This window comes from Hemitrygon akajei, chromosome 22, assembly GCF_048418815.1.
Source record: "Hemitrygon akajei chromosome 22, sHemAka1.3, whole genome shotgun sequence".
In the NCBI taxonomy this organism is placed as follows: Eukaryota; Metazoa; Chordata; class Chondrichthyes; order Myliobatiformes; family Dasyatidae; genus Hemitrygon; species Hemitrygon akajei.
In genome coordinates this window covers 42,845,587-42,869,419 of record NC_133145.1, presented here as the reverse complement: position 1 = coordinate 42,869,419, position 23,833 = coordinate 42,845,587, and the positions used below count along the sequence as shown (strand labels likewise).

The following is a 23,833-nucleotide window of genomic DNA, read 5'->3' as shown; positions in this document are numbered from 1 at the left end:
CAGCACAAGACTGCATAGAAGAACTATCACCCAATGCCTGCAAAGAATTGTTGGATCAGCTCTTGATTGGAGTCTTTGATATTTGGAGAACATGGCGATGGACTTCACTTCTCTCCTCATCATTTTTTTTTTGCATTGATGAGGCAGGGCTGACAAAGAACTGACCAGTTCAATGTGTACCACATCATTCTTATCATCAAGGAACCCCAGCCCTGGTTTTGTTTTGAGACCACTGGGCCAGTACCAAACCATGGGCCTCTGCAGTCTGGCTTCAGGTTCTCTTTACTGCCCACTGTACTACTCCTTGGCTCATTTCCATCCACCCTGTTTTGACTGTATTGCCAGCCCCTGACGTAATGGCGCAAAATCACAGATGGACCCTTCAGCCCACCGTGCCTATTCCAACCATCACATCAATCCGCAGTAATCCCGCTTGGCTGCACGAATTCCATATCCCTCTTTGACTTGCGCGTTCAGGTCTCTGTCAGAATCAGGTTTAATATCACTGGCCTATGTCGTGAAATTTGTTGTTATGCAGCAGCAGCAGCACATGGCAATACAAAATAAAAACTGTAAATTACAATAAGACGAATATACTGTACATTTAAAAAGTTAAATATGTGGTGCAAAAAGAGAAAAAAAATAGTGAGGTAGTGTTCATGGGTCCAATGTACATTCAGAAATCGGATGGTAAAGGGGAAGAAGCTGTTCCTGAATTGTTGAGTGTGTGCCTTCAGGCTCCTGTACCTCCTCCCTGATGATAGCAATGAGAAGAGGGTATATCCTAGGTGATGGGGTCCTTAGAGATGGATGCCGCCATTTTGAGGCATCACTCCTTGAAGATGTCCTGGATGCTGGGGAGATTAGTGCCTATGATGGAGCTGATTGAGTTCACAACTTCCTGCAACTTATTTTGATCCTCTATTAACTCTATTTCTCTGATAGATAAAACACAGACTTTATGATCCTCTCAGCAGTCCACATAATCGTTTGTAGGGACTTATGGTCAGATGCTTTACACCAGACAGTGATGCAGCTGATCAGCACACTTTCAATGGTGCTCCTGTAAAAATTGGTTAGAATGGTGGATCCTCCTATTGAATTGGGGGGGGGGGGGGCATGCCTTATGAGAAAAGGTTGAGTGAACTTGGCCTTTTCTCCTTGGAGTGACGGAGGATGAGAGGTGACCTGATAGAGGTATATACGATGATGAGAGACATTGATCGTGTGGATAGTCAGAGGCTGAAATGGCAGCCACAAGAGGGCACAGGTTTAAGGTGCTGGCGAGTAGGTACAGAGGAGATGTCAGGGTTAAGTTTTTTACGCAGAGAGTGGTGAGTGCGTAGAATGGGCTGCCGGCAATGGTAGTGGAAGCAGATATGATAGGGTCTTTTAAGAGACTTTTGGATAGGTACATGGAGCTTAGAAAAATAGAGGGCTATGGGTAACCCTAGTAATTTCTAAGGTAGGGACATGGTCGGCACAACTTTGTGGGCCGAAGGACCTTTATTATGCTGTAGGTTTTCTATGTTTCTGTATTTATGAGGAACATTGCATACATAGAGCCGTTAGCATTGTCAATGATCCTTCCCATCCAACCAGCAATCTCTTTGACCCTCTACCAAAAAGCAGGATTACCTTTGCACAAGGACAAGAACTATTAAGATGGGGAACAACTTCTTCCCCCAGGCCATAAGACTACTCAACACCTTGCCACCACACTGCTCTCGTCTTGTGGTAATATTACTTTATGAGTTAGTATATATACTGTGTTGTGCACCTTGAAGAAGAACCTTGTTTCATTTGGTGATATACATTTGCGCAGTTAAATGACAATAAACTTGAATTTGAGCATTTCCTCTGTGGCATTTCCTGTAGGGATCTGGTGTATCTCCTGGCCCCTTAACTCTCATGGCCTACCAGCATGTATCCAATTCACCGAGATTTCAGTATCACTCTCCATGAAACTGGGAGCTCTCTCCCAATCCCTGGCAGCCTCTCCCTCCTCCACAATGCTGCTGATTTTCAGCCATGTGAAGTACCTGCATTTGCTGCAACTAAAAGCCAAAACAAGCAGCCAATTTACTCTTTACAGCTGCTACCCTTCTCTGAAATGTATTGGCAGTTACCGCAAGTTTTGTGGGGGCTTTGGGTTAGGTTTTGTGACAGGGTGTAAAACACCATAACGCTGATGCACTGTTGCATTTCACTCATTTCTTGATTATTTTGATGGGAGCCCAATTTAAAACTAATACTTGAGGAACCATTGTTTAAAGTCACAGAGCACTGTAGCACAGGCCCATCTAGTCTGTCCTGACCTGATTTTCTGCCAGGTCACGTCTGCCTGCACCCAAACTATAGTCCTCTATTTGCAACATTTTCCACAGAATGTTCACCAAACTGTTAGTTAGGGACAAGGCCGCAAAAGAAAATGTAACAACTGTGTGTGACACCCTGGTTAAGATTTTTACTGCTGTGCTTGTAGGCATTTCATTTTAGCAGTTCTGTAAGAGCAGTCTGTTCTGCTTTCAGCCTGTTTGGGTTTGAGCTGAGATAAGGGTCTTTGTTGTTCAACTTAGAGATGTTGTGTTAGCTAATCAGGATGGTGGAACTGGGAGAATGTTCTAGAGAATGCTGGGCAGAGAGGTTTTTGTGACGGACACTGGTGAGGGTCAAGGTCTTTTTGGAGAGAGTTGGGAGAGTACAGGAGTGAAGATGGCTGAGGATGCTGACCCTGTTGCACAAGGTGCTTTGTGCAGATGAATGGCTTCGAGGAGAAAGGACCGATCCTCCCATGGGGTAGCCCGTTTGTGCGAGATGGATTTCAAGCGACATTCAGAAGGTGGTGTGTGCCTTCACGCAGACCGAGGGTCCAGTGCGTGAGTTAAAGACAACTTCAAGATGAGCTCCAACTTAAGTGCACATTTGGACTGGGTTAACTGTGATGGGCCCTTTGTAGTTTTTTCCTTTTCTTTTTCCTGCTAACTGTTCGAAAAAGCTGAAATTAATAAATATATTTTCTTTATAATAGTATGCAGTGTACAATCGGTTACTTCTTTCCGGCAGCCAATTGCATGAGGCCAGTATTTACACAATATTCACACAGACCGGGGTTCGGGTGGGTGAGAAATCCCAATCTCTGGGGTTTTGTGGGACCTAAGTCATATCTACCCTAGACGTACAGAGCCTGAAAAAGGGTGTGTTCTCATTGCTGAGTCTGGTGGCTGTTAGCGAGGGGCTAACGAGCTGCATCTATAGTGATGCCCGGTAAAAGGGAGTCTCATGTAAATCTATCTTCTCTCTCAATGTGCTTCTGTGCTATTCATAGAATTTTGAGGTCTTAGATCAATATAGGAGCTTATTATGTACTCCACAAGCCTTAATATGTTTGGATTTCAAATGAATTATTTTACCTCTCAAATTTTTGCTTTTAAAAGCCAAAAGAGGTAATCAATTAATACTAGTGAGGCCCTTTAAAAATGGAAAAGCTTAATGGCAGTTTCTGATGGTATTCATTGAGTAATTCATGTTGGTCAAGATGAGATCATTCAGAGTGGAAACGTAAGGCAACTAACAGTGCATGTAGAGCCAGATGCTTCCTATTGCTTGCTTAAAATTATTTATGCAGCAGTAGGATTGTTGTTATCCATCTAAATGATGTTTATTTTCCACCATTAATTGGCACTTACTGTTTGCCTTTTATTCATGCAAAGGCAATTCATTTTTAATGTGCAATTTATACTTTAACAAGGAACACATTCCTCTGATGCAATTAGTGCAGACTCAGGATGTATTTCAAGCCTGAGAGTGGTGGTTTTAAATTTTGTTTTAACTTTATGGGGTAGTTGTATACCATGAAGCTTCATTTTAAAAAATCTATGAAGTATTAAATATCAATTCTCTCATCCACAATCTGTGTAATTTCCAAATATTTTGAGATGTTGATTCTTTCAGTTCTTGGTATTGTAATTCAGATATATCTTTTGATATGAATCAAAGTTCAAAGTACATTTGTTATCAAAGTGTATGCATTACGGTATACAACTTGAAAATTTGTCTCCTTGCAGGCAGCCACGAAACAAAGAATCCATTTAAAAATAGAAGGCAATCGGACACCCAAAATACAGAGAGAAAAAAATCATGCAAACAATAAACGCAAGCAAATAGCATTCTGAACTGAGTCCACAGACCCTTAGTTGAGCACAGAGCAAAGCAGCAAGCTGAACTGACCCGATCATCACCTAAAGTAGCTTGGTGTTCATGCACCGTCGTTCATAGATGCACAATGTAACAACTGTCCAATAAGATAGAACAACCAATTGTTTTGGAACTTCGTTAGCAAAACTCAATGGTTGCAGATTTGAGACTACATTTGACATGAGTTGTTGAATTGGTCTCGGGACCACTCATGAACTTCCTTGGTGACAGTTCATATTCCTTTAACTCACCAAAATATCACAAATTGTTCACAAGCCTTTGGAGTGAATGTTTTGGAGAAGAGCAAAGCACAATCCTGTCCTTAGCTGTGTTTCTCACTGCCTGCTAGAACCTTGCTTAACTTTGACTTCACTTGAGTATGTTGAAGCCAATTTCTTTATTTGTTGGAGTAATCTTGTCCAAAACAGGCCAGTAGTTAGAATGGGTCTTTTCTGCTGTGTATGGCTGAGCTACTCTTACTCAAGAGAATGTGTGAAGAATTAAAAGGATCTTGAACATTTCAGTTTTATAAAGATTATTTTTGTTGATTTGTTTCAATTGTTTCAACTCTACATTTATTTCCAAAACAAAATACAAGGTTTAGAGTTATCTTTTCAAACACTTCAAAATTTGACCCAAACCCTTTGTCACAACAATGGATTCAGCAGCGCATCAGATTCGGCAATTGCGCTCATGAATATGCACATGTCAGCTAATTATTACTTCATTGTGATCGTATTTAACTGCACTCATTCATTCATTCATAGCTATGCTTCGATATCTGCATTCTGCCTTGCCTGAGAAGTTGGACTGTCGAGTCAACTGACTCTGAAGACTAGTGGTATTCGTTTAATTCTTAGTTGTTCTTTTTCAGCCGCAGTGTAGGCTTCATTTTCCATTTGAGTGTTTTAGTCAATGGCCCTGTTTTGGCCTAGTGTTTATTGTTTTCTTTTTCCTTTTAACTTTGTTAACATTAAAATCTGTAAAATATCGACCAACTTAAGTGTCTCACTCTGCACTTGGGCCATGTCCGCACTGCGTGACACCCTTTGTGAATTGTTTAGGTTTTGCCTTGCCCACTTCTTTACCAATTATGATCTTCCCAAACAGTTTGTGGAAAATCACTTTTTTAACAATACATGTCCCTTAATATATTTCCAAATCAAAGCCACAAAGGACTTTTCATCCCTGCACGTGGACTAAGACATTAGGAAAAGACAGAATGGATTCTTGCTGACATGGCTTGCTTTTCTGCCCTACCTGCTCCACAGGTTTTGACCAATTAAGTTCCATCGAGACCGCTTCTCTTTCACTTAGTGAGACCTCAGTTGGTCAGGGTGTTGTATCCTAGCTGTCTAGATACATAAGCCTGGGCAGTACAATAGGGAGAACAAGCTGTTGCTCATGTAGCAAACGTCACCCCCCCCACCCCCCCATGCATCTGATGATCCCAAAGGAACAGCAAGAGACTAGTAGAGTTTGGCGCCAGCAGCATCGCAGGTGTTGCCAGTCGGTGTTGAACTCAACATAGGACTGCCTTAGGGACTCCAGCTCCAGATTTTTCCCTCGGGGTTTACTCCCGAAGCCTTCCCCGTGAGTGGGTTTAACCACAAGGCAGAGGAGGTTTGAGATCAGAGCTTTCCTTCTCCTAGATGAGCTGCCAACCATGGCTGATGAGCCCCATCTACCAGAAGCAACTGGTTTTAAGGTGTCAGTAACCCACTTTTGTCCCTTCTCCTGTCAGTAGAAACGGTTCTGCTCAGCTTGAAGGCCAGGAGCTGAACTTGATTGTCAAAGGCTATTTGAGGCACATGCCATTGGGAGTATTTAATAGGTAGTGAGAGCTTGTCCCCACTAACACTACTGGCTATAGCAACCTTAAGGAACCCTTTTATTTATTAATGCCTTCAGAAAACTTCCAAATTCTTCCATAAAAGGGACTTATTTTTACAAAATGAAGAGCTGTAACTGTACCCACTAATTATAGATGATATCCTACAGAGCTGGGAAATTGAAACAGTATAGTAAAACATGGGTAAACCGAGATTAGTAACCCAGACATCAAAATAGATTTGGAAGATCGTGAAACCTGGCTGTTATCCAGCAATGGCATTGCCTTTAGGTGGTACATATCAGATAAGCTCACTATACAGGCTCAAGTACATATCATTTCCTCTCTCAAAGAGATTTTGCTGTTTCATGGAGCAAACTCATTGTTGATAAGCTGAAAGTATTCGTAATATGTTCAACTTGGTAGACTCTATTAAAATATCTTGACATGAATGAATTAGATTCTTCAAACTGTTGTTATAAAATGTGTTGTAGATGTTTGTATAATTATGTGTATGGTCTATAAACTGAGAAATGTTGAAATATTGCCATGTTAAGTATTTTCACCATATTTTGCTTGACAAAGACATCCATAGCTTTGGTAAAACATATTTCAGTTAAAGGCTTTGGCAATAAAGGGGAAATATGGAGATGTAGCAACTTAGATACTGGCCATCAGACAATAAAGACATCGACAACTCACATTAATATTATTCACTTATAGTTCAATATCTACATACATGAGTTTAATGCTATCCTCAGAAGAAGCATATTTATATCTTAGAAACCATGTACTGTGGATTTCAGTTAATCAGAGCAGCCAATTTTTTTGGACAACTCTTAAAGAACAAAAACTGAATAAAGAAAATAACTGGGATTCCCTTTGTTTATTTGAGACCATATGCCACTTCATTGGGCCAGGGGACTGTTGCTGAACAGTTTCTAACTAGCTTCAGTCGCATGCACTCACATGGTTGTTGGACTCTGCACCATGCTTAGAGCAATTAGTTCTAAAATAGCTTCAGTTGTGTGTGTTTGTGTTCAAAAAGCTGCAAGTTTTGTCAAAAAATAAGCAGTAAGACAATTCGGAACTGTTTTGCTCACTGCATTTTCAAGTTTTCAGGCTTGGAGATGCCAGAGAAAGCTGAGAGTGAAAATGAAATGATTACACAGCTTCAACAAGTTAGACTTATGAAGGTATCAACAATCATCTTGAATGTTACAATGAAAATGAAGATTTGGAAAATACAATTGTCTAAAGCATTGTATGAAGGCAGTCCATTATCTGTATGAGGTGTCTGCACCGATTTTGTTCATTTAAAGTTCATTCAAACGAACACAGCAGATGAACTATTAGGAGCTAATGCACATTTTTAGTACTGTGGAGGTATTGCTAATGTTCTAATTCATTCTGTATTTCATTTAAGTGCATACGTTGTTACAGTTAAATGGTAGTTTGTCTTTTTTATACCACTTTAACTATTTCCATGAAACTTTGGCAAATTGGGGCAGCTGCTTAATTGGGCCAAAATGTACTGGTCCCAATATGTCCCAATTAGCTGGAATCCACTGTTTTTAATCCTCCTTTACACTTGTGTACTATGCCATTAAGTGATCTTGAATCTCTTATCACTATTTTTGTCACTGTGTATCAAGAAGTAGTCAAAAATAATAACAGCTCCCACATGACACCAATCCTCACATTATACCTATTCTTTGATCTTTGATAAAATGAATACTAATAAGAAAGTTATTTTCTGGAATTCTCTAATGGTCATCATTACAATTTTATTGAGATACAATATACGAAGCAGTACTTAAAATACATTATACTCATAATTTTCATTGAATGAATGCTTCAAAATATATACATCACAGCAACCTGAAGATTGACTAGCATCTGATATGTTGGACCACTGATTCCACTCAGCAATTTGACAATGCTGTATACATTAAAGTAATTAAATAAATCCTGAATAAAAATTCATTAATAACAAACATGAAGCTACCACATATGTTCACAAATGTCCATCAGGGAAGCAAATCCTTATCCAGTCTGGTTTATATGTGACTCTAGATCCACCAATCTGATTGACAATCACCTCCTTTTATCAGTTAGAATTCAGCTGACACAGTTCATATGGACAATATCCTGTGAATGTATAAGTAGATGACCATTCTTATTTTTTTATATATGGAAAGATTATTTTTTCTAATTGCATCTACAGAAAAAAAGATGAATTCTGTACATAATCCATAGACTGTTCAGTCCATTACCTTTGGCAGTTTAATTTCAGCATGGAAACAAATTTTATTTTGATATTTAAATCAAGGCAATATTTTTATAATGTTCTAAAAAAAAAGTTTTGGCATATATTAAAAACAGGTATGACAAATAAAAATGAAGATTTGGGAGTTTTTCTACCACACATGGAATATCCTTTTCCTTTTGTATTCTTGTATAGAAAAAAAAATAGTTTTTTTGGCTTAGCGCAGAATGAATGATTTTATTTATAAATCCCGAGCAACAGGCACTTGCCTTTATATAGCACTGAACTGATAAATTCTGATCTGATTTCACATGATCTAGGACTCGTTCCTAGTTTTATCTCTATATCTAGTTATCTATCTTTCCACATATGTATTTATGTATTTATTTGCACCATTTTTCTTCTTTTGCACGTTGGTTGTTTCCCAATCTTTGTATGTCGTTTTCCATTGATTCTATTGTATTTCTCAGTTCTACTGTGAATAAAATGAATCTCAAGGTAGTATTTGGCGACATATGCGTACTCTGATAATAAATTTACTTTGAATTTTTAACTATAGGAACCCCTAGTGATAAGATTTTGTCAATACTTACATTGCTTATTTGCTCAGCTATAAGATATGTTCATCCAGACTGCTTCAAATCTTAATGCATACATAACTCTAAAGTGAGATTAATCCCAAATATTCTCCATCACAAAAGCCGCTGCTTTAAGCTCCTCAACCTTGCTGTCTCTCCCATTGCTTTTGTCCATCTGCTACTCAAACACTTTTTTTAAAAAGTCACCCTTTGATTAGCTTATTCCTATGGTCTCCTGGTTGATTCCCATATCCCAATCCCATATCCCAATTCATCCAAAATTCTGCCACCCATTTTCTGCTCATACATTAATTTCTTTTACTTCAGTGAACTAAGTTAAAATTCTCTATTTTGAATTAAAGTTCTTATTGGTTTTTCAATTGCCCCTTGTCTGCAGCCTTCTGCAGATCTACAATTATTTCCCCATTTTGGCCACCAGAACACCATGTGCTGTGTCTGTCACCTCCTATATCATGCACTTCCACTTTGCCCCACATTTGCAAAGTGTGCATTAAACTGCAGGACTCATTTTTAGAATTCCTTCCGTAAGCTGTTTCCATTTCTCTATTATTTTTCATTGTGATCTTTAATATCTAATTCACAAAGATGCAGATTACACAAATCTGCTGTCAGTGAAACCCATTTTAGTCTCACAAACACAAGAAAATCTGCAGTTGCTGGAAATTCAAGCAGCACATACAAAGTGTTGGAGGAACTCAGCAGGCCAGGCAGCGTCTTTGGAGAAGAGTAAACAGTCAAGATTTCAGGCCAAGACTCTTAATCAAAATGTCGACTGTTGACTCTTCTCCCTAGATGCTGCCTGGCCTGCTGAGTTCCTCCAGCATTTTGTGTATGTTGCTTAGTCTTACAATGTCTCTTTGAAACCACTTGGACATTTATTAATAATAAAGGAACTGTGCCAAGGCATGTTTTCTTTGTTATGTAAAGTTATTTCAAATATTCCCATCCTCCATATTCTAATATTATTCTTAGACAAATATAAGTTGTTCCAATACTTATCTTGAAGAGAAATTAGTTCAGTCAGGTATTTGAATTGTTACAAAACAAATTGTTCCAAAATGCCACATCAGGGAATTTTAGCCTTGCTCCCCCTGTGTACTAACTATTACATGCTGGAATAGCACTGAAGGAAATAAATGGAAAGCAGAAAATCAGGATGAATTCAAATTCCCTCCCCATATTCTTCCATCATTGTCCTGATGGTCACACAACAGTTGAAATTTTGTGGTTCTTGTTGGAACTTATAGGGTGAAGTTGGAATGGATAAAGAACTGTTCAGAACATGGTCTGATCTTCCAAATATGAGCCACTGCCTTTGGGAAGGAAATTGCAAAAGGGCAAAGGAAGGATAGAAGCTTAGATTTTGATCAGGTTATTTGGAGAGAATGAGAAAGCAGCTAACGTGAACCTAGCTTTACATTTGTCCCAGTACCAAGACTATCTATCAGTGTTAAATTGCAGCATTGATAAATTAAGGAAAGCGTTGAAAGAGAAAAAATGTAGCATTTACTTCTTACAGCTCTGTGAATGTTGTAATTTACTTCTGTGCAATCTGATACTTAAAGATCTGTTCAAGGTTTTGCCTATTTTAGTTTAATACTTCTAACTTAAATTCTTACCATCATTGCTGTTGTATTATTGTTAGAATTTCACTTCTGCTTTACTAACACTGTCCTTGATATGCCAGTAAGAGGACTGTAAAAATGCACCTTCCCATTTGTTCAGCATTGCAGCTTTGAAACGTGTGGTGTTTACAGGATGAAGGTTATGTAATTTATTACATTCATTTTCTTTCTGTAATTTCCTCTTGGGATAGGTACCACAGATTTCAGCTAAGAGACTAGATCATTCAAATATTTAGTTGGATATTCAAATATTAAAGCTGGATGTATTTTCCCTTATTCCCAATTTCCTTTTTGATTCAGTTTACATCTTCCATCTCAGATAATAATAGCAAATCAAATTGACAAACATCTCTGTGATGCAGGATTGTGTTGAATGATTGGTTTTATTCAGCAATTTTTCAATTCCAACGCGGCCTACAATATTCCTGCAACTTTCAATAATTTCCATTGTTTGACAGTTGAACCCTCCTAGTAAGACGAACTCTGCTAGAATTATCCTTCCCCCGGATATTTTGGTCACAGCTTTAGCTGAGATCCAATGAAGAGATCAGAGCAGTTGTTTAATAATGATTCTCATGGAATGCCATGGAAAGTCCTAGAATAAACTATTTTCATCCTTTCCTGAAAGAAAATATGAAATAAAGGTCTTCACTAGCAGAGAAAATAGATGGGGGGTGGAAATGAAGGTTTATTTCTTTAAAATTTTGATGGGTTGTCCCTTTGTTGAAAAGAGTAACATTTGTTTATACTAAGCTCACTACAAATGGCTTCAAATATTTTATTCTATCTTAGCACTGTAAGTCATAACAGTAATTGCATTTTTTTAAATTGGGTTCCAGGTTTTTTGCTTTGTGGCTGCCTGTAAGCGAATGAATCTTGAGGTGTATAATTTAAACCTCCTTTGATAATAAATGCACTTTGATTTGAATTGTATTGAAAATGGACAGTAATCACAGTGCACAAGATCTAGCTAAAATGTTGAACGGTGTTGTACGTTCCCCAAATGTAGCAGGGTCAGAGAGTCATACAGTATTGAATCCTAACCACATCAATCATTGGGCACCCATCCCAGTTAATCCCATTTTCTGGTAATTAGCCTCTAGCCTTCTATACCGAGGTGATTTAAGTGCTTGTCTAGATATATCTTAAATGCTATCAGCAACTCTGCTTCAACTTCTCTCTCAGGCAGTGTATTTGAGATACTCACCACTCTCTGGGTGAGAAAGATCCTCCTCAGATCCCTTAAAAACCTAGATCTGTCTAGTTTTATTCATTTCTGATAAGAGGAAAGGTTTCCTGCTGGCAATCTTATTTGTACTTCTCACAATTTTATATACCACAATTATAGTATGTCCCCACTTCACACCTTCAGTAACACCATCAGTCTTCATGCCATGATTATAATTCATTCTTATCAAGATCCAGGACTATCTTTTATGGGTTTTTTTTCTCTCTGGTACATTTAAAAGAAAATTTTAACTTATAGTTGTGACAGGTTTTAATAACATTGTGTGAGCCACATACTTATGGGTCAGGCAGCATCTATGGAAAGGAATAAAGAGTTGACATTTTGGATCAAGTAAGGTATCATCACCTTGTTTTTAAATTATAAATATTCAGTTGTTTGTATCGGGGTCAGAGTGATTAACAATGAATTTTTAAACAGAAAATGCAGGACAGTGAATAAAAGCTACAGTTAGTCCACAGATTTCAACCTTCCCACAAGGATATTAGTGCCCCTCCAGTTTGGGTGCAAACCATCCATTCTGTAGAGGATCCAACTTCCTTAGAAGAGAGCACAATTGTCCAAAAATCTGAAGCCCTCCCTCCCTAGCCATGAGTTAAACTGTATAATCTTCCTGCTTCTGGCCTCACTAGTATGTGGCATGAGATTATAACCCTGAAAGTCCTGCCCTGTAACTTAGCACCTAATTCCCTGAACTCACTTTGCAGCACCTCAAAACCCTTCGTACCCATGTTACTGATACCAATATGGACTATGACCTCTAGCTGCATACCTTCCATTTAAGAGTGCTGTGGACTCAATCCAAGATGTCCCTGACCCTGACATCTGGGAGGCAACATACTATCCAGGAATCTCATTCTTGATTGATTGAATTTTGGTTTATTGTCATTTAGGAACCACAACTACAATGCAGTTAAAAAATGAAACAACGTTCCTCCAGAATGATATCACAAAAGCACATGACAAAACAGACTACACCAGAAAATCCACATAGCATTTGGCAATCCCCAAATCCAGAGTCCGGAGAGGCTGCTGTGTATTAATATCGCGCTACCGTCTTAGCGCGTTCCCCGGAAAGGAGCTCCAAACTCACCAGACAAAACAAGACTACCCAGACTTACCAAGTCAGGAGACCAACTCTACCACCCAACAAACCAAAAGCTAAAGCTACAAGACCTACACAAAACCACATAGTTACAACAGTGGAAACAATACCATAATTGATTTTAAAAAAACAGACCATGGGCACAGTAAAAATAGTCCAAGGGTGTTAAAAGGCTAAAAGTTCGAAAGAAACCACCACACAGTTTCCACAAGTCCTCACGGTCCCGATAGACTTGTCATCCCATGCAGGCGGCAGAAGGGAATTCTTGTCCTGTCTGTTCCCCGAACCAACTAATCCATGATCTCTATAGCCCAACTCTTCTCCCCCTTCCATTCTGAGCCACAGACTCAGTGCCAGAGACCCGACTGGTGTGGCTTTCCTCTGCTAGGTCATTCCCCCTCAACAGTATTCAAAGCTGTGTACCTGTTGCTGAGAGGAACGGCCACAGGGATACGCTGCATTGGCTGCCTATCCACTTTCCTGCTTCTGACAGTCATCCACTTACCGGTGTCCTGTGCCCTTTGGTGTAACTACCACCCTCTATGTCCAGTTGATCAACCCCTCAGCCTCCCGAATGATCAGGAGTTCATTCAGTTTCAGCTCTGGTTCCTTAGCACGGTCTGAAAGAAGCTGCAGCTGGTTGCAACCCCCAGTTGTTGTAGCTCATGTGATGGTACCAGGTTTGCTGACCACAAGTTTCTAAACTCAAAGACCTTAAAATTCAAAGTTCAAAATAAATATTATCAGCAGAGTACATACATGTCACCACATACAACCCTGAGATTCATTTTCCTGTGGCCATACTCAGCAAATCTATAGAATAGTAACTATAAGTGGATCAATGAAAGATTAACCAGAGTGCAAAAGACAACAAACTGTGTAAGTACAAATATAAATAAATAATAATGAATAACGGGAACATGAAATAAAAGATAAAGTGTCCTTAAAATAAGATCATTGGTTGTGGGAACATCTCATTGGATGGGCAAGTGAGTGTAGTTATCCCCTTTTGTTCAAGAGTCTGATGGTTCAGTGGTAGTAACTGTTCTTGAACTTGGTGGTGTGAGTCCTGAGGCTCTTGTGCCTTCTACCTGATGGCAGCAGTGAGAGAAAAGGGCATGGCCTGGGTGGTGAGGATTTCAGATGATGGACACTGCTTTCCTACGATAGCATTTCTTGTAGATGTGCTCGATAGTTGGGAGAGTTTTACCCGTGACGTACTGGGCCAAATCCACTACCCTTTATAGGATTTTCTCTTCAAAGGCATTGGTGTTTCCATACCAGATCACAATGCACCCAGTCAATACACTGTCCACTATACATCAATAGAAGTTTGTCAAAGTTTTTGATGTCACGTTGAATCTCCACAGCGTACCCTCATTAAAGTGTGGTAATACTGTATCTACGTAATCTTCAAAGACTAATTCACCTCCCTGTTTGTTTTCCATGGCAAGTGTAGCTGCTGATATCCACTATTTGAGTGGAGAGTATACTTCCATCTAACAAAATAGTTTAAAACTCAGTTCATTTATTTTCAGTGATACACATTTAAATCCAAACAACATTCTTCAAGCACATTTAAAACTCTCAGAATACTTCTATTTTATAAAAGACTTCCAAATTACAAATGATTTCTAAAACATAAAGGATTTCCAAAACAAAGGTACAATTCTGATAGCCTAAAAACACATACTAACGCTGCAAACCACAGAAATCGAGGGCAGAGGAATAGATTCAAGTTTACCCTGTGAAATCTCAGGGAATAAATAAGATAATACTATTTGATCGGAGTAGAGTGAGTGGGTTAGAAATATTTGAAGAGAATGTGATGGCAGGCATTTAATTCAGATATTTTAGTTAATAATCTCCTTTCAGGCTGGTTGCTCAACAGCAGTACAAAAATACATGTACAATTGTTCTTAAAGCAACTTGGAATATGTAGCGATAATTACAATGTAGTGCTCCTGAAGGATGGTGCTGAAACCTTTCAGTATTTACTCTTGGTTATCAATGAGAAAAATGTAGATACCTCAGTGCTTGCTGCAAATTATAGACCAGTGTAGTTGTTGTTAAGTAGAAAGGGTTCTTCAGTTCAATGCACTGCTTTATTTTCAAGTTTTGTAGTTGACATCTACAAGCAGCACAAAAATATTTGAAGTCACAGCAGAAATAATTCACTGGTGATAACCCATAAAACAGCTGTATTTACTTTCACCACTCAGCATTATCTAAAGGAAAATCATACAGCTCACATTCTTTCATGTTCTTTCTCAGATGCCATCTTTGCTAACAAGAGAAGTATGCAGTTTTGTTTTGGAATAATGCTGGAATGCAAAACAGCCCTTGATTTTGTCTTGTATTTCAAAATGTATTTTATTAAGCATACTGCCATTCTCAATTTAAATAAAGGAAGTAAAGCAACTTAGATAGTTCTTTCAAAAGAGCCGGTGTTGGTGAAGTGTAGGAGAGGACAATGGTCAACATTCTACCACTCTAAATAAGTGCTGAAGTGACCAGCCAAAAGTATTAATGTTATAAGAGAGTTTTTCAAAAAAGTCAGCAGAATTGGAGAAAAGACAGCTTGGCTTTCAAAGAAGCCATTTACTGAAGTGTTTGGTTTTTCTTAATGCTTGGAAGAACTGTATCGACAGTCACAGACTTAATGTGCACCATAAGATGAACGCATATCAGAGCTCTGAAATGCAAAGGGATTTGGGTGACATGGTGCATAATTAACGAATGGCCAGTATGCAGGTAGAGCTAATAAATTGTTATTGTTAATTGTAAGGGAAATTGAATACAAAGATGTTATGTTTCAGTTGTAAGATCACATATAGAGTATTGTACACCATAATGTTCTCCATTATGCAAGAGAAGATTTAAATTCATTTGAAGCAGTACTCCAGACTAATATCTACGATGGACAAAGGAGGGAAATTTGGACAGATTAGGCACAGGACACTGGTAAGTGAGAAGATCTTGATGGACGCATGTCAAATCCTAAGGGTTCTGAAAAGGATGTTTCTTCTTATGGAAGAATCTAGAACTAGAGGCCATCAGTTAAAATAAGGTTTTTAATTTTTATTTATTTATTGATATACAGCACAGAATAGGCCCTTTGATCCACACCACCCAGCAATCCCCAATTCAATCCCAGCCTAATCACAGGACAATTTACAATGAGCAATTAACCTTCCAACCACCATGTCTTTGGACTGTGGGAGGAAACCAGAGCACCTGGAGGAAACCCATGCACTCACAGGGAGAATGTATAAATCCTTACAGGCGGCGGCAGGAATTGAACTGGTACTCTGGAGTGTTGTACTGACCACTGCACTACCTTGGTGTTGTCCATTTAACAATAGTAGTGACACCATGCAGTCAGAAGCCTTTGGAAGTCTTCCTTAGAGGGTGGTAAAACTAGAGTCTTTGAATATCTTTAAAACAGCGCTTGGTAGAAATTTGAGAAGCAAGAGGATGAAAGTTTACAAGGGATAGATGGGAAAGTAGAGTTAGATTTACAGTCAGATCAGCCTTGATCTCTTCAAATGGCTAACCAGCCATGAAGGGTTAAGTGGTATTTTATTAGGCCTGCCTCTAGTTCACATTTTCAAAAGCATGTATATGCTTGTACACAGGAGGTGATGAGAATCTAGAATGCTTTGTCAGGGGTAGTAGAGGAGGTAGATTGTATTGTAACACTCAAAAGGAACTGGTAAGTGTCTGAAAGGGAATAATCTGCAGTGCAATGGGGTGAAGGTGAAGAGTGGGACAAACTAGACTGACTGAACTGTCTGAATGGTTTTCTTCTGTGATCTGTCTCTCTTTGCACTGATCATTTGTATTGTTACTCGATAGGCACTTTGTATTCTGTGTTTCAACCCCACTTTATGGCAGGCTTTATGATGTACCCTCTTCTGCGATGCAGCTGATGGTGACACACCAAGCCTATCTATGGAATTTCATTTTTACCAGATATCATCGATTCAAAATTGTAACTTGCTGATCCAAGATTAAGCTTCCTGCAGAATGTGTGTGTGATCACAACCTTCACCACCACGATGGATGCACTCAGCTTTGTTCCCACATTTACCGCGTATTTGATGACTTTTAACTCGTCCGCAATATATGAAGATGATCTAGAATCAGTTCTGTGTGCATTGGGATTGTGACTCTCAAATATCTCATTATAAAAGTCTTGGGGGGGGCCATGAGTTATATCATGAGCAAATATTAATGATTACCTGTACAGTGGAGTTATTACAATGCAGAATGAGGCCACTCAGTCCATCAAACCTGTCTGTACAGCATTCCAATCAGCTTCATTTCATCGCTCTTTCAACATAATGAGTTCCCTCAGTTGCTGATTCAATTTTCTTTTCAAAATGATTGACTGTCTATTCTTCTGCCTCTCTCAAAGGGTGTGTGTTCCAAATCATTATCACCTGCTGCATTAGCAGGTCCTTCCTCTTATCCCCTTTCAATCTCTTAAATCTTAAAATTGTGACCCCATGCCTATACCTTCAGCTAACAGCTTTTCTTTCCTCACATAATCTAAACAGTCGTGATCTTGAACACCTCTATTAAATGTTCCTTTCACTGCCTTAGCTCCAAGGAGAACAAACCCAGCTCTTCCATTTAAAACCAGTAGGTAAAATTATGACAATGGTTCTGGGTCACTGATGAGGTTCAAGTGACTTAGTGATGGGGATTGATATCAACCTTGAGGTTTGCGAGATTCGTGGGTTAGAAATTCATTTGTGCCATTTTGCTAGTGATGTGAAGATATTTGAATCTCCTGAACATTGTTTGGGAACGTTCTCAAAGTGTGGCATAATTAGTTTGCACCCATTCAGAATAGTGTTATCAGACTTCTCCTATAACTTCACTCTAGTTCAGCATGAGCAAATGTGACTAGTTTAATTTGTCAGGCTGTCAGCACTTATCCCACAGCTCTGAAGTCCAGGGATGGCCATAAAGGATTATATCACAATATAAACACCCCACTAGCTACTAGCACCAGGTGGATTACTGGTACAGTGATCAAGGTTTGATGTTGGCTATGGATGCTGTCTAGTGAGATTTGCATGTTCTTCCTGTGATGGGAGGTTCTTACTTATGTTCTTTGGTTTGCTTCCACTCATAAAAGCACGTTGGGACATGAACTGGCTGGGTGCAGATTGTCCCCAGTGCAGGCAGTCACCAAAGGAGGTGGCAGATCTCTTAAACTGCCCCCGGAGGAGATGGCACAGGCTGCTGAAGAACAGCGAACAAGAGGCCTCCTTCTCCTGCACTTTTGGCAGGAAACTGACAGGGAAGTGTGTTTAAGGGAGGGAGTTTCCTCCTCTGAATGGCTGCATGTTTGGGATCTCCCCCGATTTAAATCCTAAAGTCGCATTAAATGCAATACAATAGCAGTCACGATAGAACAACTTGGAAACTCCTGAGCCAAGGGCCTTGACCTTGATTCTGAGATACTTGTTTAAGCTTGGACTGCACCTGTTCATAGAAACATAGAAAACATACAGCGCAATATGGGCCCTTTGGCCCACAAAGCTGTGCCGAACATGTCCCTGACTTAGAACTACCTAGACTTTACCCATAGCCCTCTATTTTTCTAAGCTCCATGAAGCCATCCAGGAGTCTCTTAAAAGACCCTATCGTATCCGCCAGCACCCCATTCCACGCACTCACCACTCTCTGCGTAAAATACTTAACCCCCGTCATCTCCTCTGTACCTACTTCCAAGCACCTTAAAACTATGCCCTCTCGTGCTAGCCATTTCAGCCCTGGGGAAAAGCCTCTGACTATCCACATGATCAATGCCTCTCATCATCTTATACATCTCTATCAGGTCACCTCTCATCCTCCGTCGCTCCAAGGAGAAAAGACCGAGTTCACTCCACCTATTCTCAAAAGGCATGCTTCCCAATCCAGGCAACATCCTTGTAAATCTCCTCTGCACCCTTTCTTTGTTCAGAGGTCACAAATGTGATGTGATGTACATCGATGCTGCTGCAGTGGGAAGTGTCAGTTCGATGGTGAATCCCTGTGAAAATGCGTGGAAAGGCATCGGTACCATCTCTTTTCTCAGATATCTTTTATATTATTGTTTACCTGTTTTTTGAAGAATTTCTTATGGCCACAGTGTTTTGAGGGAACTGAATTGAACTGACATCCTTCACATACTAGAGGAGCAAAAATCTTTACGTTACGTCTCCGTCTGAATGTGCAAGATGCAAATTACTATAATTTGTAATAAATAGCATGTACGGTAAGTTATACAACAGAACGGTCAATATAGCTTCGAAATACAATTCTGTCAGCATAACTTAATCAGTCTGATGGCCTGGTGGAAGAAGCGGTCCTAGAGCCTATTGGTCCTGGCTATAACTATCTGAGAGTGTGGTGACTGGCTTTTTTCTTATGGTGTAGCATTGGTTATGACTACAGAGGAAATGAGTCTGCTATTTAAAATAATACAGCTGTGACAGTTCTTGTATTAATAAATGCTGTTCCTTTTGTGAATGAGTAGCATCATTTGCTGATTGATCAACATAATTGAAAACCTTATTGATTATATATTTTAGGCATTGATTCTTTGTTGCCATTTGGGTGAGTCTTATGCCAGAAGAAGAGCACAGGAAAATATCACAATAGAAGCAATACAAGAAAACATATAATAAAAATTGAAGGCTTGCTGTTTAAAGCTTAAAGTCGAATGATTGTGGATATTACTTCCTTCATAACCTTTGCTCCAAACATCTGTTAGTTTGCAAGACAAACCTGTGGTTTATAAAATACAATTTCTCAAGTGTACATAGCCTTTAAAATGGTTCTTTTGTCTTTTTTGTGTTCATAAAGATACAGGTGCTCCAGCAGACCCCATAGCTCCAGTTATAATTATCTCACCAAAGAACACAAGTGTAGTCTTGGGATCTCCTGAGGTAACAATGGAATGTGTGGCCAATGCCAGGTTAGTGCTTCATATTTTCTCCTTTATTTGTTTCATATGAAAATAATTGGTAAAAATGTGTTTCCATCAATTTCTTTCGAAAGAATAGAAACTGCTGATTTATCATGAATGGGAAGATTTATAGATTTCGTTAACTTGCAGAATGGCAGTAAATCTTTTGTTCTAAAGACACTGCTTTTGTACAGTTACAAGTAATCAGTTCTGGACAAACTTCACAGGTTTAATACTATTGCGATCATGTTTTGAAATAGTTTTCATAAATCATATGAACTGCTCTCAGAATCATTGATAAAAAAGTAACTTAGAGAAAAAAAGCTTAGATTCTGCTTGAAAGACATGTGGATGCAACGGTTGAGTTCCAGAGTAACTAATACCCAAGTATTATCTTTTTCATTGCTGCACTCACCTGTATCGCCATTGTGTCACTCAGTTTCAAGTGTCAAAGCTGAGCTGGAAAGTACTATAAATTACTTTGATGCATATAAACAGAGTTCAGTGTTCTTACAAAAATCAAAATGGCTCTCTCAGCTTGATTAGTTTGTTGCTGCTTTACAAAATGAAAACATTAATTTTGGGAACTGTCTGAAAAATATAAAGCAAGTGTGTATGTCGCCAGGTAATGAAAGTTCCATTTTCTGAGCTTTTGTGCTGAAGCACAATTCTTGAAGCATTAAGTATCTTCATTAACTACATTAAATAGATCAAATAACTACATTACATATCTGTCAATAATTGGAAGTTTGCGTGTTAAGAATCAACAAGGATTGACTCTCACCAAGATTGTTTAACTCAAAACCTTGGTTGTCAAGCCTATGGTCTGTTTTGGAATTATTTTGGACATAAATGACTTGGATTATTTTATAGTTTACAACATCCAAAATGGAGTGTTTGATTAATCACACGTGGGACACCAAGAGATTTTGTTTCCATCACTCTTAGACAGGGCAACAGAATTAATGTGCTCTCATAATTTTGTTTTCTCAAAGTATGGAAGCTGCAGACTTTCCACAACAAAATTTGTAGTTTTGGGTGTTCAGTGTAATTGCAGCAAATCTAATTTCACTGTTTAATATAATCAACAATGAATTACACAGCGTTAGCACCTACAGATATTGAAGATTTTATTTCTGTTTCATGTTGTTTCTACGTTAAGAGCTGAATTGTTATAATCATAGTGCTTGTGATCTGAATATTTCCAGCATTTTCTATTCTCGATTCTATGTAATTTTGTATACTGGATGGCCCCATTGCACGATGAAGTAATGTTAACTTTCTACTGGCCTCTGAATGGTCATCCCAAAATGAGCCTCAGAAATCACACCAGGTGGATTGCATAGTTTAATTCATGTTCAGACATCTTTCATAAAGAACCATAATTCTATCACAGTACTCAGGAATATGTAAGAAAATAGATTTTTTAAAAATCTTGTGAATACAAATTACCAAGTGTCCGGTGCAAGATTAGCCGTTCTGCCCACCTGGTTTATGTCTGAGTTCACACTATGTCTGATTCTTTCCAAACGTTCTCTTACCGTATCTGTGTAGCTTCTATTCTTACCTCTACCATGGTGTTTTGCCAGTTTCTGAAATGCACCTGTTCTTTATGTCTCAGTCATTACTTGTGCTGCTGGCACAGGGTGCACCAATAAGGAGGAGTAAGCACTGTTAATTGAGTAGTTAATGTGGCTCACACATAGTTGGTGAGTTCTACATTCTATCCACTCCATTATTTGGAAGTGGGGGTCACCTTGGCGGAAAAGACTTAATTCTGTGATCCAACCTAATGACTCGGTTAGCATAGCCCTCTTTATTGATACACTTTGTGCCACACATGTAGGCATGCTTTTGTTCTCTCCCTCTCAAACACGCATATATACTTACATGCCAGCTTCACACATTCCCCTTGATCCCTCGTACTCACAGTTCTCTTCATCCCTGAAAACTTTCACTTAGTGTTTTCTTCCCTTCCTGTCCAGTCTAATCTCTGTGCTTCTGGTCCCGCTCACAGATTCCTTCCCTTCAGCCCTGATGCTCCATATCGTCCCAGCCAAACCACAGTCTCCAGTTCCAAATCAGTTGCTCTACGTAATGTAATAAAGACCACTGACTTAGATGAAGAACTGCTTGTTGTAATGATAGCTTATTAATACTCTTCATATATTTATGACTGTGGGTTCACTTCCCCCATACACAAATGGAAATAATTTCTGATGTCCTGATGAAAGGTCTTGGCCCAAAACATTGAAGGTTCATTCATTTCCATAGATGCTGCCTGCCCTGCTGAATTCCTCCAGCATTTTGTGTGTGTTGCCTTGGATTTCCAGCATCTGCTGATTTTCTCATGTTTGGAAATAATTTCTCTTTGCTTACCCAGTGAAACCCTCTCGGAACGTTTAGTAATTCTCCTGTCAGCTTTATTCTGCATAATTCTTGAAAAAAGAACCAGATGTACATGCTCAGTCTTAGCAAATTATTTATAGCAATTTTTTGCACTTTCTCGGTGCCTTTAACTTCCATGTTGGAAAGATGACAAGTTGAAAATCACCTTAAACCTCTTTCCTCACCACAGCATAACTGTTCATTTCAGTTCGAGTGCTAGAGAGTAAAAATACTCTGCACATTGATCTCTGTCCTAGTTTCTACTGTTTGAAAAGAGAGAACACTATTATCTTAGGATTTGCAAAGGTTCACTACTAAAGTCCCATTCATCTTTTAGCTGTGAGCGGAGGAAAAAGTGCAATTTATGCTGGTCATTCACATTTATTTAACGAATATATTTGCAGACCACTATCAACAATTTAATAGGTACTTAAGTGTCAGAGGTCAGAATTAGCAATGAATTTAAGATGTTTCAACAAAGAGAAGTTTCATTAACAAAATCGGTTTTCTTCAAAATTCTAATTTGAATGAATTAGGTGGAGGCTCCAAACCAGAGTGAATTGATGTCAATGAACATTGTGTGTAAAAACTCATGATAATGAATAAGCAACGTATGAACGTGTATAAGCATGGAGCATATCAGCAGTAACAGAAAGAACACCCTATAAGCACTTGGTATTAAGGTACCCCTCCTTCCAGATACTGAGCATAGGATGCAATCACAGATACTGTAGGAACATCACTGGTCATGTGTGATTACACTGAACCTTACATTTTACTGCTCAGCTCAGTGATCTCCTTGTGACTTGACCAAATACTTGGCTTACTTCTCTCACCCCATTTGTCCAGAGGAAGCTGTTTGACTGTGCATTTACTTTTTAAAATCTTCCAATGGTTTTAATTCTAATAAGCAAGCAGTCCTTTCTTAAGGGGTCTTTTACACATGTTTCTCTTGGTTTCAATGAGTCCAACAGGGGCCACTATATTTTACACGATACTCAACTGAAGAGGTCAGATAGGGTTTCTATACAAGCAAAAACCAGTCCAAAAGTCCTGAAACTGAAGGCAAAAGATGATCAACTTTCTTATTTACTTTGTAGAGCAAAACATTCTTCTAGGTCTCAGAAGAAAAGCCTTTCCTCTTTGGTGCTATTCTTTATTAATCTGCTATCTTCAAACAGTTGAAGGTTTGAGCTGGAGTGCACTGACAAAAAATATATATTCCACCTAGAGTTCTTGCTTTAATATCTCCTTGTTTGAACAGGTAGGTGAAAATCACACATGGGTTTAAAAGCAATTACATAAGTTTGGTTAACTTTTTCAGGGGACTATATGTGAATAGCATTTAAAACAGAAGGCAATATTGACATAGACTGCTGACCAAATCAGCTTAGACATCTGTGTGCATAGAAATACATACCTGCACACAGTCATCAGTCATTTGTGCCACAGATTACTTCACAACATGAAAGTTTAAACAATTCACCTGTTTGAATATGATTTTCTTAGAATTGGTCACTGAATAGAAGTAAAAATTGAGCTATTACCAGAAGACTGAAATATTCATTACCCCCGGCGAAAGTTCTTACTGTTACTGCTTCTTCCC

At 38.8% G+C, this 23,833-nt stretch overlaps 1 protein-coding gene across 4 annotated transcripts in view; it reads left to right on the top strand.

Moving 5' to 3' along the window:
• The window catches only part of LOC140714669 (protein sidekick-2-like), a 919,455-nt gene that overhangs the window by 570,157 nt on the left and 325,465 nt on the right, over positions 1–23,833 (top strand). For all 4 annotated transcript variants that reach the window (XM_073026119.1, XM_073026118.1, XM_073026117.1 and 1 more), the window contains one exon: positions 19,737–19,848. In XM_073026119.1, coding sequence (XP_072882220.1) covers positions 19,737–19,848 — 112 coding nt within the window. The remainder of the gene's footprint in view (positions 1–19,736; positions 19,849–23,833) is intronic.